At 39.1% G+C, this 17790-nt stretch overlaps 1 protein-coding gene across 1 annotated transcript in view; it reads left to right on the forward strand.

The window, feature by feature from the left end:
* PIGB (phosphatidylinositol glycan anchor biosynthesis class B) overlaps nt 1–17790 on the forward strand; it is a 39455-nt gene that overhangs the window by 1244 nt on the left and 20421 nt on the right. The window contains exons 2-6 of the mRNA XM_025389670.1: nt 144–279; nt 1166–1256; nt 7424–7528; nt 9624–9754; nt 11877–12017. Coding sequence (XP_025245455.1) covers nt 144–279; nt 1166–1256; nt 7424–7528; nt 9624–9754; nt 11877–12017 — 604 coding nt within the window. The remainder of the gene's footprint in view (nt 1–143; nt 280–1165; nt 1257–7423; nt 7529–9623; nt 9755–11876; nt 12018–17790) is intronic.

A 17790-nucleotide genomic window follows, 5' to 3' on the forward strand; every position in this document is an offset into this window, starting at 1 on the left:
GGTTGGCTTTGAGAATGGTGTGGAGGGGCCAGAGGTCGCTACTGTGCCTTACAAGGGGCCAACCAGAGCAGCAGATTTTAGGTTCTGCAAGTGGAACTGCCTAACTTTTGTGCCACTACTACCTGTTTTGTTCTGTTTTTCAGATCTTCTTGGAGAGAATATTCATCTGGTCTTGTTCACCATAGCTTTACGAATATTAAACTGTTTTTTAGTGCAAACAAGCTTTGTTCCAGATGAATACTGGCAGTCTCTTGAAGTTGCACATCACATGGTTTTCAAATATCCTTTGTGGTTTCTTGTGTATTCATCTTGGAAATTGTGTTCATTTTCTTTTAGAGTAGTCCCCCCTGCTCTCTTGTCTTCAGGAGATAGTTTCCAAGATCCCTAGTGGATGCCTGAAACTGTAGACAGTACCAAACTCTGTATATATTGTTTTTATGTATGTAAAAAAAATACACACACTTATAAAGTTTATATAAATTAGGTACAGTAAGAGATTAACAGTATTAAAATATAATAAGTTTAACACAATACTATAATAAAAGTTATGTGAACATGGTCTCTCTCTCAAAATATCTTCATATTTTCTGACAGTGGTTGACTGTGGGCAACTGAAACCATGGAAAGTGAAACCACAGATAAGGGGGGACTACTATCCATATTTTCAGTTTTCTGTATTTTCCCCAAATAATTTTAACTCATCAAAGTACACCATTACTTTATACTAATCTTTCTCCTGTATCTTTCCTTTATGTTAATATACTTGACACAGCCATTAGCATACATTCCCATAGTTCTTAGCACTTGGAGGATACCGAGAAAGTAAAAAACACATTACTGCCTTGAAGAAGTTAAGAGTTTAGTTGGCCAGTTGAATTTGTAATGCAAATATCCAGTATAAAATGCTATTTTAAGACTGCCACAAAATAAAATATTGGTTTATAAATGGAAATGAAAATAGATTTGCCAAGTGAAGTTGGGTGCACCTGTAGAGGTCCTCCTGCCTCTACAGGTGCACCCAACTTGAGCCTAAGTTTGAGACCAGCCTGGGCAAGAGAGTGAGACCCCATCTTAAAAAAAAAAAAAAAAAGGAAATAGGTTTCAATATTATTTGACATTTACTCCTTAATGTTACTAATTATGGTTATTTGACTTGGGAATGGACAGAGAGATTGAGGAGTTACACTTATCCCTTAATCTTTGCAAGCATTTACAAGATTCTTCATCTTTTAGGGAAAGATAGTGTTCAGTTGCTGGTAAGTTCAAATAAAAGTAACCAAAATACTTATTAAAAGTAGATCTATTCTACCTTTTTCAAAGCTTAATGTGTATTAACTAAATGCCGTTGGGGCCATGGAATTTGTTTTTAAAAGGCTACTGTTGCTAAAGTCCAGCCATATCTGGGAAGCCCATGATACTACAGACATACTGTGATGTGTAACTCTTTAGTTTGCGCTGAAATACAAAACTGAGCATGAAAATGTCCTGATGTGAGGAATCCTGTTATGATGTGCAGATTTTCAAAATGACTATATTATGTATTATTCGGACATTAGAAGTATACTTCTTTCTTTTTCTGATGGGGGATGGAGTTTCGTTCTTGTTACCCAGGCTGGAGTGCAATGGCGTGATCTTGGCTCACCGCAACCTCCACCTCCCGGGTTCAGGTGAGTCTCCTGCCTCAGCCTCCCGAGTAGCTGGGATAATAGGTGTGTGCCACCACACCCGGCTAATTTTGTATTTTTAGTAGAGACGGGGTTTCTCTGTGTTGGTCAGGCTGGTCTCGAACTCCCGACCTGAGGTGATCTGCCCGTGTGTTGGCTCATGCCTGTAATCCCAGCACTTTGGGAGGCCAACGTGGGCAGATCACCTGAGGTTGGGAGTTGGAGACCAGCCTGACCAACACCCAGAAACCCCTTCTCTACTAAAAATACACAATTAACTGGGCGTGGTGGCATGCATGCCTGTAATCCCAGCTACTCCAGAGGCTGAGGCAGGAGAATGGCTTGAACCTGGGAGGCAGAGGTTGCGGTGAGCTGAGATTGCACCATTGCACTCCAGCCTGGGCAACAAGAGCGAAACTCCATCCCCACCCCACCCGCCCAAAAAAAGTATCACTGGAGAGCAGCGTTGTATTTTGTGTTTTTTACCTTGTAAGTGGAAGACCATGTTATATGATTTTATGAAGTCTGTATACATACAAACCCACTCAGGATTTAGTGTTGAAATTAAAACTTTAAAAAATTTAATTTGAGAAAAATTTAGTGATATGCACAATCATTGTGCTATATAATAACTAGGATCAACAGTAAGTAGGATTGTAATTCCTAGGTTATTAATTGCTGGGGTCAGTTGCCAGGAGATGGTACAAGGGCAGGACTAATGGTGCAAAAGTTTCTCTAGCCTCACTCCCATGATCTTTTAAGCTATCATCAGATGAGACTCAGAGTTTGGGGTCTCCCCGATTTCTGTCAGTGGGGGTTAATGGCTCAGCATTCCAAAGGCAGTCCAAATCCTGAGGTGTTTTGTGTAGCTTAGAAAGACACAGGTTCTGGGGTATTTGTTTTAAGGTAGGGTTGTACTCTCCCAGTTGCAATACTTGCTTCCCCATTATTGAGAAATTAGGGAAATTAAACCACTGAAACTGATGCTTCAAATGGGAAGATGATAGGGAAGGAGAATTCAGAGTGGTAGCAGAGTTTCTTCCATTAACACAGGTAGAATTTAGGAGCTGCGGCCTGACTTTTCTCCTCTTACAGTTATCTGCTAGTTTATAGATTATGCAAGGTATCCATAAAGTCTGGAATCACAAGAAAATATACATAATCTCATCAATGACATTTTATATCCCAGGAAGTAGGTCAGATTACGAATGAAGAAGTCTTCAAGATAGAAAAATTCCCTGCTCCTCCAAGACCTATCCACTGCACTCCATCTGTAGCTGACCCACCAGGTCATTTTGTGGTGTAAAGGAAGCCTCCCCTGTCCCGCTCCAGCCCCCCTAAAAGGAACTCATTGTCATATCTAGAACTTGACCATGCAAAGAGATTCGTTAGGATATGATCAGTCATTATTATTTTAAGCAAATTATATACATAATTTTGAAGCTGGAAGAGGTCAGAGAAGTAAAGTAAATAGACCAAGGTCACAGCGTGTTAAAAGCAGAACTAGAGCTAAATCCTAGGTCTATTACTCACAGCCCAGTACTCTTCCCAGATAGCTCCTCTACAAACTGCATAAGGCTTATGCACAGCTGGGCATGGTGGCTCACACTTGTAATCTCAGCACTTTGGGAGGCTGAGGTGGGAGGATTGCTTGAGGCCAGGCGTTTGAAACCAGCCTGGGCAACATAGCAAAACTCTGTTTCTACAAAAAAAATTTTTTAAAGGAGACATGGCTTAGAGCTGCACTGTCCACCATGGTAGCCAGTAGTTTTATGTGGCTGTTGAAGACTTCAAATGTGGCTAGTCCAATTTGAGAAGTGCTAGAAATGTAAAATATGTACTGAATGTCAAAGGCCTAGTACAAAAAATAATAATATTTTTATAATTTTTTAATTGATTAAATGTTCAAATGATAATGCCTTAGATACACTGGGTTAGACAAGATGAAATTAATTTTACCTGTTTTGGGTTTTGGGGTCATTTCTGTTTTTGCTTTTTAATTTGCCAGCTATAGAATTTAAAATTACACATGTGGCTCATGTTATATGTCTTTTGGCCTGTGATGGCTTAGAACATGTGAAAGGAAAGAGGAAGAGGAGGGGAAACCTGAATGGGGAACCACAGTAAGGTTCGTTGGTTTTTGGGTTTTTTGAGATGGAGTCTCACACTGTCGCCCAGGCTGGAGTGCAGTGGCACGATCTTGGCTCACTGTAACCGCCACCTCCTGGCTTCAAGTGATTCTCCTGCCTCAGCCTCCCGAGTAGCTGGGATTACAGGTGCCTGCCACCACACCTGGTTAATTTTTGTATTTTTAGTAGAGGTGGGGTTTCACTGTGGCCAGGCTGGACTCAAATGATCCGCCTGCCTCTGCCTTCCAAAGTGTTGGAATTACAGGCATGAGCCATCAAGCTTGGCCAACAGTAAGGTCTTTGAATAGTCAGAAGACAACACAAGGGTATTTGGCTCCTGTAGCTTAGGGGAGGAGTCAGGAGCTTCAAGAACAGAAGTATGGAATGAGGAGCTGCCAACATAGGCCTAGTGTTCAAGTTACGCCTGGCATGTTTCTTCTCTTTACCTCACTCCACTGCTTTATTTTACTCTTTAGCAGGTCCTTACTGTAACATGGAAAATTATGGTATCAAAATCTGGAGAGACTGCTAATGACTGGGAGTTCAGAACTCCGCTTATTTTTATGCTAAAGTCTACTTTGTTTTAAATTCAAGATTTCTACTTCTACTTAACCACCCTAGAAAAACTTCTCTTTATTCAGGGTAAAAGTCTCTAGCTCTTAACCTCATAATCATAGATAGTATCCTGTAGATACTTTGTAATTTATTAATATTCATCTTAAAATGTGGATCTCCAAACTGACACAATACTGAAGGCAGAGTAACTAGTTCAGAATATGGTGGGTTCATTAACTTACATTTCTCAGAGCGCAGGAATTCTTTTAGCTGTTTAATAGCTACCTCACACTGTTGGCTCATACTAAGTTTGTAGCCAAATTGACTTTTCATATGAACTGCTTTCAGGGGGCCTGGGAAGTAAGGATGAAGCTTATAGCTCCCTATGCAGAGTAAACAGAAGGTATGTACATGAGTGCCTTTCCCTGTATTTTACAGGGCACAGTTTATGTGGAACTAAGTACCGTGTACCTTTAACTTTCCAATTTTAGCATTTATTTACACACTGTGGACAAAAAGAACATAAAGCTAAAGTGCTAAAAGCCACTGACAACTCAAAGTAAAGCAGCTCCTATAATGTGGAGTTAATGAAGTTTGATTCAACAAAAATATGAATTAACAGCCGGCACAGTGGATCACACCTGTAATTCCAGCACTTTGGGAGGGTGAGGTGGGTGGATCACCTGAGGTCAGGAGTTCAAGACTAGCTGGCCAACATGGTGAAACCCCATCTCTACTAAAAATACAAAAATTATCCAGGCGTGGTGGCGGGCACGTGTAATCCCAACTACTTGGGAGGCTGAGGCAAGAGAATCACTTGAACTCGGGAGGTAGAGGTTGCCATAAGCCAAGATTGCACCATTGCACACCAGCCTGGGTGACAGAGTGAGACTCTGTCTCACACACACACACACAAACACACACATACACACAAATACAAATTCACATACAAATTTTTAGAAACACATCTTTTGAACAAACCAAGATTAAATTGTGCTCTACCATCGTGTTATTTTGTTAGTGTTAACTATGACACCTTTTTTTTTTGGAACTCTGAGAGATGCTAGTGCATAGCATTAGCATTTCTAACTTTAGTTGTAATACATTTATTCTTTATTTCAATTTTACACTTAAATTTACTCTTTAATGTCATCTGAATACCATGTTCATATAATTGCAGAATATTTGTGCTTTTTTAAAAGGTAATTTGTTGGTTGGGTGCAATGGCTCATGCCTGTAATCCTAGCACTTTGGGAGGCTGAGGCGGGCAGATCACGAGGTCAGGAGACCAGCCTGTGCAACGTGGTGAAACCTTGTCTCTATTAAAATACAAAAAATTAGCTGGGCGTGTGCCTATAGTCCCAGCTACTCTGGAGGCAGAGGCAGGAGGAGGTGGGAGGTGGAGCTTGCAGTGAATGGAGATCACACCACTGCATTCCACCCTGGGCGACAGAAAAAAATGTAATTTGTTATTCTCTATATTGCAGGATAGAGAAGCCGTGTAACTTAGTAATTAAAGTCAGGCCCACCTGGGTTTATAATGCTGGATTTCATACTAACTAGCTGTGCAGCCTTGTGAAAATTACTTAACCTCTCTGTGCCTCAGTTTCCTCATCTATAAAACAATCCTTTACTCAGAAGATTGTTAGGACTAAATGAGTTGGTACATATAAAGTACTTAGCATGATACATAGTACACAGTGCTGCAAATACTTGAATTTTTAAAAACCTGTTGTTGCTAATGAATATAAATATATTTTTAAAATAGAAACTTAACACAGTGAAATGATTGGCTATTAATATTTACATTAAAATTAGGGCCAGGCACAGTGGCTCATGCTTGTAATCCCAACACTTTGGGAGGCCAAGGTGGGAATATCACTTGAGGCAAGATTAGCTGAGTGTGGCAGTGCATGTCTGAAGTCCTAGCTGCTCAGTAGACTGAGGCAGGAAAATTGCTTCACCCCAGGATTCAAGGCTGTAGCCTGGGTGACAGAGTGAGACCCTGTCAATCAATCAATCAATGTAATAAAAAATAATTTAAAAATATATGTATAATATATATGTGTGTATATATGTGTATATATGTCATATATACACACAGAATGAGACTGGTAAATATTTTATATTTTATATTTATATATAATATATAGTTATATTTATAATATATTTTATATTTATATATAATATGTTTGTCTATATATGTGTATATATGTCATATATACACACATACAGAGAATGAGACTGGTAAATATTTTATATTTTATATTTATATACAATATAGTTATATTTATAATATATTTTATATTTATATATAATATATGTGTGTGTATATATGTCATATATACACACACATGTCATATATACACACACATACAGAGAATGAGATGTAAATATTTTATATTTATATATAATATATAGTTATATTTATAATATATTTATATTTATATATAATATATGTGTGTCTATATATGTGTATATATGTCATATATACACACACATACAGAGAATGAGACTGGTAAAACTTAAAACTACATTGATTATTTTAATGAGAATATAATTTTTACAGAAAAAGGGATGTAGTTTTGCAAAAGAATAGAAAAATATATTGTCGGCCGGGCGCGGTGGCTCAAGCCTGTAATCCCAGCACTTTGGGAGGCCGAGGCGGGTGGATCACGAGGTCAGGAGATCGAGACCATCCTGGCTAACGCGGTGAAACCCCGTCTCTACTAAAAATACAAAAACTAGCCGGGCGTGGTGGCTGGCGCCTGTAGTCCCAGCTACTCGGAGGCTGAGGCGGGAGAATGGCGTGAACCCGGGAGGCGGAGCTTGCAGTGAGCCGAGATCGCGCCACTGCACTCCAGCCTGGGCGACACAGCGAGACTCCGTCTCAAAAAAAAAAAAAAAAAAAAAAAAAAAAAAAAAAAAAAAAAAAAAAAAGAAAAATATATTGTCTATTTTTGTACTAATAATGGCTTCCCATAGATAGTTGGATCAGCTTGTTGACTTTTATCATAATTCAGTGTGAACCAACAGATGTTTTTAACATCCTGTTCTTCTTTTTAACTGATGAAGATTTGGATTCCTAGACTTGCCCAAGCACTTCTGTCTGCTGTAGCAGACGTGAGACTTTACTCATTAATGAAGCAACTAGAAAATCAGGAAGTGGCAAGATGGGTGGTAAGTCCTAAATACTTTAGAAGCTGTATGCCAGTTATTTCATTCCTATAGGTATAAAGCACATGGAAACACTGATTCCCAGAACAATTTTAGAAGGTAATTCATACAACTTTATAGAGGTACGTCCATAATTAAGAACAGTAACATGCAAGTGGGGCACCTGCCATAGCTTTCCTTCTGATAAAGCCCTGGACAGGGATGCCCTCAAACCCTTTTAGAGTCTAAACCCTGGGAGACAGCCTTTGGAAGCCCCTTCACTCCTCAAAACTATCCTTGCCTCTCTTTCCATAGAATTGAGTAAGGATAGTTCTAAATTACCAACTACTTCACAAAGCATCTTAACTATTTACAACCCTTGTTCTGTTCCTCTAGCCAGCCTCTGTCTGAAGTGCAGCCCAAGAAATCTTTTTGCACTGAAACTCTTTCACTTCCGAATGAGATGTTGGAAGTATTAGGTTGGTGCAAAATTAATTGTGGTTTGTGCCACAACAATATTAGGTTGGTGCAATTACTGGACTCATGTAAGGAAGAGAGTATGGTATAGAAGACTATCTTTTGTCATTTAACTTATTTCAAGGTGGAGAGAGAGATTCCTGACATCTCCCACTCAGATCTTGAATGGATTTTTCCCATTTAAACAATATCCTGATGAGGGATTGGATTCTGTAGTACTGTTGTTAATTCACTTGGCTCTTTGTAAAGTTAATAAGCTTATATGAACCTGTTTGAAAGTCTTACTACCTTTTTTATATTGTTTCTATTGGAAAATACATTCTAAATTCCAAGTAACCAATTTAGCAACATATCTCTGAAATATAATTTACTAATAAATTAGAAAGGGAACATTTCTGCAGGTATTCTATTCTTTTGCATTAAAAAGAAAGATTGGTTTAGCAACTAAGTCCTTGCTAATTGATTCAGCGATATGGTTAGCCTCATTATTTTGTGCTTATATTTTATGTGCATTGCTGAAGACTCAACATAAAATGGTAGGCAAAAGTCATGATGGCTTTGAAGTCCTTCCCCCAAAGATACAGCACTAGGGCCGGGCGTGGTGGCTGACGCCTATAATCCCAGCACTTTGGGAGGCCGAGGTGGGCAGATCACAAGGTCAGGAGTTCGAGACCAGCCTGGCCAACATAGTGAAACCCCGTCTCTACTAAAAATACAAAAATTACCCAGGGGTGGTGGTGGACACCTGTAATCCCAGCTGCTCGGGAGGCTGAGGCAGAATTGCTTGAACCCGGGAGGCAGAGGTTGCATGAGCCGGTATCATGCCACTGCACTCTAGCCTGGGTGACAGAGCAAGATTCCGTCGTGGGAAAAAAAAAAAGAAAGAAAAAGATAAAGTACTAGGTTCTTCTAGTTTAGGAAAAACTTTTATTTTCATGAAAATTAGGAACATTTTTTAAAGGCTATGTTTGACCAGATGGGAAGCTAGTGCCACATGCTTAACAATTGCCTCAATAAGTTTCTTTTAACACATTTGTTTTGTAGACTTAATGGTGCTCTGTGTGCATGTTCTTCCAAAAACTGATTCATTAATTTAGTCAATTTCCAAATTAAAATTTAATAATGTCTCCTGATTTTTTTTCCCTGTTTCCTGTTTTGTCTTAATTTTTCATCAGCATTCCAAAACAGGGAAACATTCCAAACAAGTGCAACATTCCAAACAAGGTCAATTAAAAAAGTCACAATACTTGTGTCAGCACTATAAGACAGTTTGAGAAATATTGATTGGAAGAATCTAGTTATGAATTTCAATCTTCTTAAACTCTACCAGAAAAGAATCTGTTTTTTATGTGTTTCATTAATGGAAAGTGGGATTGATTTTAAATCAAATGGAGTGCCATAAAAATGCACCTGAAAGTATAAACTTCTTAACATGAACAAATACAGATCTGCTATTATTTTAAACCTGTGTTTGATACAAGTTTCTAAAAACAATGTTTGGGCATGCCTACTTACTTTTAATATCATCTACCTTTTGATGTCCTTTTCACAATATTTAGACTTGCTTGCTATTTAGAAGATAATATGTACTAAGGTTTTCCATTTCCAACTTCATACATGTTTGCTCTATACTTTTTCTTAGTTTTTTTGCCAGTTGTGCTCCTGGTTCACATGGTATTGCTGTACCAGAACCCTTACAAACACCATGGAAACTGTTCTCACTATAATTGCTCTTTTCTACTATCCTTTGGAAGGTTCAAAGTCTATGAACAGGTAAGAAAAATTATTGTTAATAATTATGTACAAAACTCTACTTTTGAAAAATCTTAAATATCAACATATTGTAATGTCTAGTAGACCCCCTAATTTTCATGAGTCATGAGAACCACAATAATATATTCAGTTGATACATTATAGCAGAGAACAGATAATACTCAAACGGAATAATTAAGGAGAGTTTAACAATAGGAATATTTGTGAAGGTGTAGACAATATTTAGGAAAGCCAATAAGGAAACACCATCGTACCGCCAGCCTAGTTATAGCAGGAAGTCTGTAGTATCTCTAGGCCCCAAAGAGCAAGGAGAAGAAATGGTTACTGGAATTTGTAAAGAGCTATAATTATAAGAGAGGGCCCCAGCAGGGGACAGGCACAACCAGTCTTTAGCAATAATGAGGAGACAGCCAGGGGAATAAATAATCCTGACCCAACTCTTCTGCCTCTCAGCCAAAAACAGTCAGAAACCAGAAAGCAAGGTAGCCACTGATGCTGTCCATTCAGGTCAGCTTTCCTGCGTGCAGACTAGATAAAGGCTGGAGGAGAAGAGATTTGGAAGGGCAAATAGGAAATACTTGGACTTTATTTGGCTTCCTTTAAACTGGGGAAACAAATACCAAGCAATGGGAACATGAGTGAAGGCACATAACTGTCAGTGGGCTTCATTTACAGTTACAGTTACAGTATATTCAGGGCAGATTATCCAGAGTAGTTGTAGAGTGTGGTAGGATGCATGTAAGAGGAGAAGAATAAGAGATGAGGCTGGGATGGGGCTTTGAATTTGGATTTTATTCTGTAGGTAATAGGGAGCCATTTGAGGCGTTTGAGCAGCATGACATAATCAAATCTGATTTTGAAAAACTTTTGTAGTAACAGTATTTAGGATATACTGAAAGGAAAAAAGACAGAATTTGAGATCTAGTTAAAATTCTAGTATCCATTCTTCCTACACAAAAGGAATAGGAAGTTAAAGGTTAGGAGGATCAAATCAAATAAGATCATTTCTGTCTTAGACTCTCTTAACTACAAGAAAAAGCATTCACTCAAGTTATGTATATGATGAGGACTTTATTATAAGACTAAAAGGGAAAATGGGCATCTCAAGCCTTGTGGCCAGGACTGGAAGAAAACTAGAATATCTCAGCCACACAAATGAATTGAAATGTTATGCAGAATCCAAGGCAGTTTTGGGGAATGGGCTGTTTTGTTGTGCCTTTATATACCAAATAGCCTATGAATTCTGCCTTAGTCTTCCATCATTTAGGGACTTAGCTAGTCTCTGTCCACTTCTATTCTTGCTAGCAATTACCCAAATTTCTCTGTATCTCATATTCAATTTGAGAGAATCTAATTAGGTCCATTAAATGTCATTGTCTCTATCTGGAGATAACTTTATTTCACACTGGCCAGCCTTAGATTGGCTACTTGGGCCCAGGTGCCGTTCCCTAATTCAGTCAGGAAGTGCAAGGGTCATGTGATACAAAAGGACTGCTATATAAGCATTTTTCCTTGTATAAGCACGACAGATACTATTCCAGACCTGACAATAAAATGACATTTTGCACACTCCATTAAGAAATGCAAGTATTGGCTGGGCACGGTGGCTCACGCCTGTAATCTCCACACTTTGGGAGGCCAAGACAGGTGGATCACTTGAGGTCAGGAGTTTGAGACCAGCCTGGCCAACATGGTAAAACCCCATCTCTACTAAAAATACAAAAAATTAGCCGAGTATGGAGATTAGCCTGTAATCCCAGCACTTTAGGAGACTGAGGCGGGTGGATCACCTGAGGTCAGGAGTTGGAGGCCAGCCTGGCCAACATGGTGAAACCCCGTCTCTACTAAAAATACAAAAAATTAGCCAGGCATGGTGGCACACACCTGTAATCCCAGCTACTTGGGGTGCTGAGGCAGGAGAATCGCTTGCACCCAGGAGGCAGAAGTTGCAGTGAGCCACTGCACTCCAGCCTGGGTGACAGAGTAAGACTCTGTCTCAAAAAAAGAAAAAAAAGTTCATATAGCTATTCATACCAAAAGGAAAATGTCAAATCACAGTGTAAATAATAGATAACTTCAAGTTAATTTCCCACTTGTCTTATCACACATTTTCCTCTTACAGTGTCAAGTACTCATCCTTGGTGGCACTTGCCTTCATAATTCGTCCCACAGCTGTCATTCCCTGGACACCTTTGCTCTTCAGACATTTCTGTCAAGAACCAAGAAAGCTTGATCTTATTCTACATCATTTTTTACCTGTAGGGTAAGTGTGGCAATAATCCATCCATTAATTTTAGTAGCCTATAAATCACAGATTATGAACAAGATTTTACATCTTTCAGTTAATTATTTTATCTTCTAATGTCAATGAGCACTCTTAGTCCAAGGAAATAGAATATTGCAAAACTTATATATTATATTCTTATATTTATGATCCTGATTATAACTATTTTAATTTGCTTAACTGAGTGCTTTTGTAATTACTTCTAACTTAGTGCTTTCTGATGCTTTATTTCCTAAATGTTTCTCAAATATATTTTAGAGATACTTGATTCTTTTACATTTGTATAACGCTTTATAATTCATAATGTGTTTTCACATATTACCTCATAATTTTCATAATACTTCTATCTAGGCAATATATGTTTTTATTTTGTAGTAGAGAAATCAGGAGGCTGGGAGAAATTTAAAATGTGTTAGTCAAAGTCATTGGCCTGGTTGCTATACTGATATTGAAACCCAGGTATTTTAACTACACTATGAGCTCCTAGGATCAGACATATCCCAAGTATCTAGTAGACTACCCCAAATAATTATTTATTGAAGGGATGACTGCATTCTGACTCTTACAACAGTGATCTTTTTAATATACAATCATGCACCGCATAACGACATTTTGGTTAGCACTGGACTGCATTTACGACAGTGGTCCCATAAGATTAAATTACCGTATTTTACTGTACTTTAGTTTCTCTGTTTGGCTATATATATTTTATATATATTTATTTATTTGAGACCAAGTCTTGCTCTGTCACCCAGGCTGGAGTGCAATGGCGCAATCTCACTTCACTGCAACCTCCGCCTCCCAGGTTCAAGTGATTCTCCTGCCTCAGCCTCCCAAACAGCTGGAATTACAGGCGCCTGCCACCACGCCCAGCTAATTTTTTTATTTCTAGTAGAGTTGGGGTTTCACTATGTTGGCCAGCTACTCTCAAACTCCTGACCTCAGGTGATCCGCCCACCTTGGCCTCCCAAAGTGCTGGAAATACAGGCATGGGCCACCATGCCCAACCTGTTTAGCTATAGTTAGATACACAAATACATAGCATTGTGTTACGATTGCTTACAATATTCAGTATAGTACCATGCTGTATAGGTTTGCAGCCTAGGAGCCATAGGCTATACCATATAGCCTAGATGTCTGTAAGCTGTACTATCTAGGCTTGTGTAAGTGCACTCTATGATGTTTGCACAATGATGAAATTGCCTAATGATGCAGTTCTCACAATATATCCCCATTGTTAAGTAATGCATGACTGTACTAGTGTTCACTAGTCGCAAGTATTTTTCGGGTAGCAATCTGAAAGGACTAAATTATCTTGCGTCTCAGTTGCCACTGTTGTCGTTTCTCAGGTGTATTAATAATGTTGCATTAAATGTATTCATTCATTCAGGAAGTATTTAATCCTACTATGTGCCAGGCAGTGTTCCAGATGTAAGAGATGCATCAGTTTAACCAAAAAAAGTACCTGCCTTCATGAAGTTTACATTCTAGTAGGAAGAGACATACAGCTAAAAAGATAAGAATAAATATATATTTGTCAAGTGATGGCAATACAGGGAAAAATAATTGTGGCATAAGGAGGATGGAATGCCAGTGCTTGGGGTGACAGGGGAGCTGTTATTTTTAAACAGGGTGGTTGGGAAAGGCCACCATGTAAGGTGACATTGGAGCCAAAACTTAAAGGAGTTGAGAGAGTGAACCATGTAGTTACTTGATGAGAGAATATTCCAGGCAAAGGGACCAGCCAAGTACTAAGTATGTTGGGCATGTTCAGGGACCAGCAAGGAGACGGATGTGGCTAAAAGAGAATGAGCTTGGGAGAATGGAATAATGAGGTCAGAGAGACAGCAGGGGCTCAGTTAATTCTGACTTTGACACTGAGGGAGATAGAAAGCCTTTTTAATCTCATCAGCAGCATGATAACAACTTACTCATTTAATAAGCATTTAACCTACTTTGTATCCAGCATTTGATAATTCAGAGGTGAGTAAGATACAGTGTCTGCTCTCAAAGTCAAAGTCTGTGGGGGAAAAAGATAAAACAATACAGATGCTCCTTGACTCGGGATTACATCCTGATAAACTCATTGCAGTTTGAAAATATAAGTCAGGCAAGGCACAGTGGTTCACACCTGTAATCCCAGTGCCTTGGGAGGCCAGGAGTTCAAGAATAGCCTGAGCAACATAATGAGACCCCATCTCAACAAAAAAAATTTAAAAATTGGCCAAGTATAGGTGGCAGTAGGCACGCCTGTGGTCCTAGCTACTTGGGAGGCTGAGACAGGAGGATCCCTTCAACCCAAGAGTTCAAGGTTGCAGTGAGCTATGATCATTCCACTGCACTCCAGCCTGGGAAACACAGTGATAACCTGTCTCTAAACAAAATAAATAAAAAAGAAAATATTCTACATTAAAAATGCACTTAACACATCTAACGTACTGAATATCACAGCTTAGCCTATCATAAACATGCTCAGAACATTTACCTTAGCCTACAGTTGGGCAAAATCATCTAACACAAACCCTATTTCATAATAAAATATTTGAATATCTCATGTAATTCATTGAATACTATACTGAAAGTGAAAAACAGAATGGCTGTGTGGGTACCATTTTAAAGTTGAAAAATTGTAGGTTGAATCATCATCAGTTAAGGATTGTAATTCTTACCCAGTGATTTAAAGGGTTCTAGTGGTCAGGCACGGTGGCTCATGCCTGTAATCCCAGCACTTTGGGAGACTGAAGCAGGCACATCACCTGAGGTCAGGAGTTCAAGACCAGCCTGGCCAATATGACGAAACCCCATCTCTACTAAAAATGCAAAAAAATTAGCTGGGCATTGTGGGGCACGCCTGTAATCCCAGCTACTTGGGAGGCTGAGGCAGGAGAACGCTTGAACCCCAGAGGTAGAGGTTGCAATGAGCCAAGAACGCACCACTGCACTCCAGCCTGTGCAACAGAGCGAGGCTCCATCTCAAAATAGAAATAAAAATAAAAAATGAAGTATTCTAAGTTAGACATAACAAAATTCTGCAGAAGAACAGAAAGTAATCTAATTCTGCTTGCAGAGGGAATATTAGTAGAAGCCTTATAAAGTGGGTGGTGTTTCAAGTAACATCAGGGTGAATATGAATTTGGCATGCATGGAGAATGAGCTCGCTTAAAGCTGAAAAAGCCTAAAGTAACCTTTTCACATAGATCAGATGCTTCCTTTGTTTATTTTGAAGCGAAATATAGAAGAGAACAAATGAGATAATGCACGTGAAAATATTCTGAAGTTGTGCAGTATAGAACAAATGTCAATCACAGTCCTAATTAGTCTTATATTCAAGTCCTTTGATGCATAGAGTTGGCTTCAGACTTGAATGATATAACAACCTTTTACATATTTAGCACTCTTTAAAAATAGTCAGTTGCATCTCCAAACAGTAATAGTGTCTCTAAATATAGAGAAAAATATTGAATTCGTCTTAGGAAAAATTATAATATATGTGGACCAATTTTTGTTTACTTTTTACATGGCCTTGAGAATTTGGGATATCATTTTGTCATTTTGTAAAATCCAAAATACTTCAATTGCCTTCCAGCTGCCACACTATCTCACCAATAATTGACAAGACAGGAATGACTATCGGTCTTACAGCCATTCCCAAAATGAAGAAGACAATATTATAAACAACTTTTTGCTAATAAACTTGACAAATGAACACATTTCTAGAAAAATGCAGCTTACCAAAACTGACAGGAGAAGTAGAAAATCTGAACAGTACTATATGAATTAAAGAAATTTAATTTGTAATTAAGATCTTCAAAGAAAGATGCATCAGGTTCAAATGGCTTCATTGGCAAATTATTCCATACATTTAAGAAAGAAGAAACATCACTTCACATAACTATTCCACAGAACGGAAAAAGAAAAACATTTCCCAGTTCTTTTCATGAGAATAGCATATTCTCGATACCAAAATCTAACTAGGATATTACAAGAAAGGTCAATTATAAACCAGTATTTCTCATGACTGTGAATGCAAAAATCCTGAAGAAATATTAGTAAATTGAATCCATACAATATTTAAAAGAGTACATGACATCCAAGATTGGGTTTGTTCCAAGAATATAATATTTGATACTTGAAAATCAGTCAGTATGATTCATGACATCAAGAGAATAAAGGAGAAAAATAATATGGCTTTCTTAATAGACACACAGAAAGCATATGATGAAACTAAAGGCCTAGTCACGATTGTCAGGGAGGGGGAAGACAACCCTTAGAAAACAAACTGTGGAAAGGGACTGATTCATACGACAGTTTGTATAAAAACTTTACAGAAAAATCGTGCTTAGTGTGAACATATTGAAAGCCTTTCCCTTGAGATCGGGAAAGATACAACGATGGTTATTATCTCCACTCCTGTTCAACAGAATCCATCCTACCTAGTGCAACAGGACAAGAAAAGCGAGTTAAGGCCAGGCACGGTGGCTCAAGCCCGTAATCCCAGCACTTTGGGAGGCCGAGATAGGCAGATCACAAGGTCAGGAGATCGAGACCATCCTGGCTAACCCCGTGAAACCCCGTCTCTACTAAAAAATACAAAAAACTAGCCAGGCAAGGTGGCGGGCGCCTGTAGTCCCAGCTACTCGGGAGGCTGAGGCAGGAGAATGGCGTAAACCCGGGAGGCGGAGCTTGCAGTGAGCTGAGATCCGGCCACTGCACTCCAGCCTGGGCGACAGAGCGAGACTCTGTCTCAAAAAAAAAAAAAAAAGAAAAGAAAAGCGAGTTAATGGTAGAAGGGAGGAAATAAAACTCTCTGAGTTTGTATCATGATTGTATATATAGAAAATTCAAAAGAATCTAAAGATAAACTATTAGATAAGTAAACAAATGAAGCATGCTCACTAGATACAGGGTCCATATACAAATATTAATTGCACTTGAATATTAAACCAATGGGTAAAAGTTTGAAGAATAGTTACACAGTTCCAAAGTATCTTCCACAAGAGACCTATTAATTACAAATGATAATTTTATAGCAGAGAAACTTGGGAGACATACCTTAACTAGGTGACTGAAGTTAACATTGCTAGTAATAGGACAAATCAGTATTGTGAGATGCTTGATCTGAGGCACTGAGAAAAACATCCCTTCACTTTGGTGGTGTTAACCGCCAAAATGCATAACCTGAATCTAGTCGTGAGAAAACATCAGATAAACCCAAATTGAGATACATTACGACCACGCTCGCCCTGTAATAAGTCTTAACATCTAGTAGTGTAGGCCAGGCGCAGTGGCTTACGCCTGTGATCCCAGCACTTTGAGAGGCCAAGGTGGGCGGATCACCTGAGGTCAGGAGTTCGAGACCAGCCTGGCCAACATGGCGAAACCCCATCTCTACTAAAAATACAAAAACTAGCTGGGCGTGGTGGCAGGTGCCTATAGTCCCAGCTACTCGGGAGGCTGAGACAGGAGAATCGCTTGAACCCAAGAGGCAGAGGCTCCAATGAGCCAAGATCGTGCCACTGCACTCCAGCCTGGGCGACAGAGTAAGACTCTGTCTCAGGGAAAAAAAAAAAAAAAAGGACTTATTACAAAGCTATAGTAGTGCCGGGCGCGGTGGCTCAAGCCTGTAATCCCAGCACTTTGGGAGGCCGAGACGGGCGGATCACGAGGTCAGGAGATCGAGACCATCCTGGCTAACACGGTGAAACCCTGTCTCTACTAAGAAATACAAAAAACTAGCCGGGCGAGGTGGCGG

This window comes from Theropithecus gelada, chromosome 7a (assembly GCF_003255815.1).
Source record: "Theropithecus gelada isolate Dixy chromosome 7a, Tgel_1.0, whole genome shotgun sequence".
Taxonomy (NCBI): domain Eukaryota; kingdom Metazoa; phylum Chordata; class Mammalia; order Primates; family Cercopithecidae; genus Theropithecus; species Theropithecus gelada.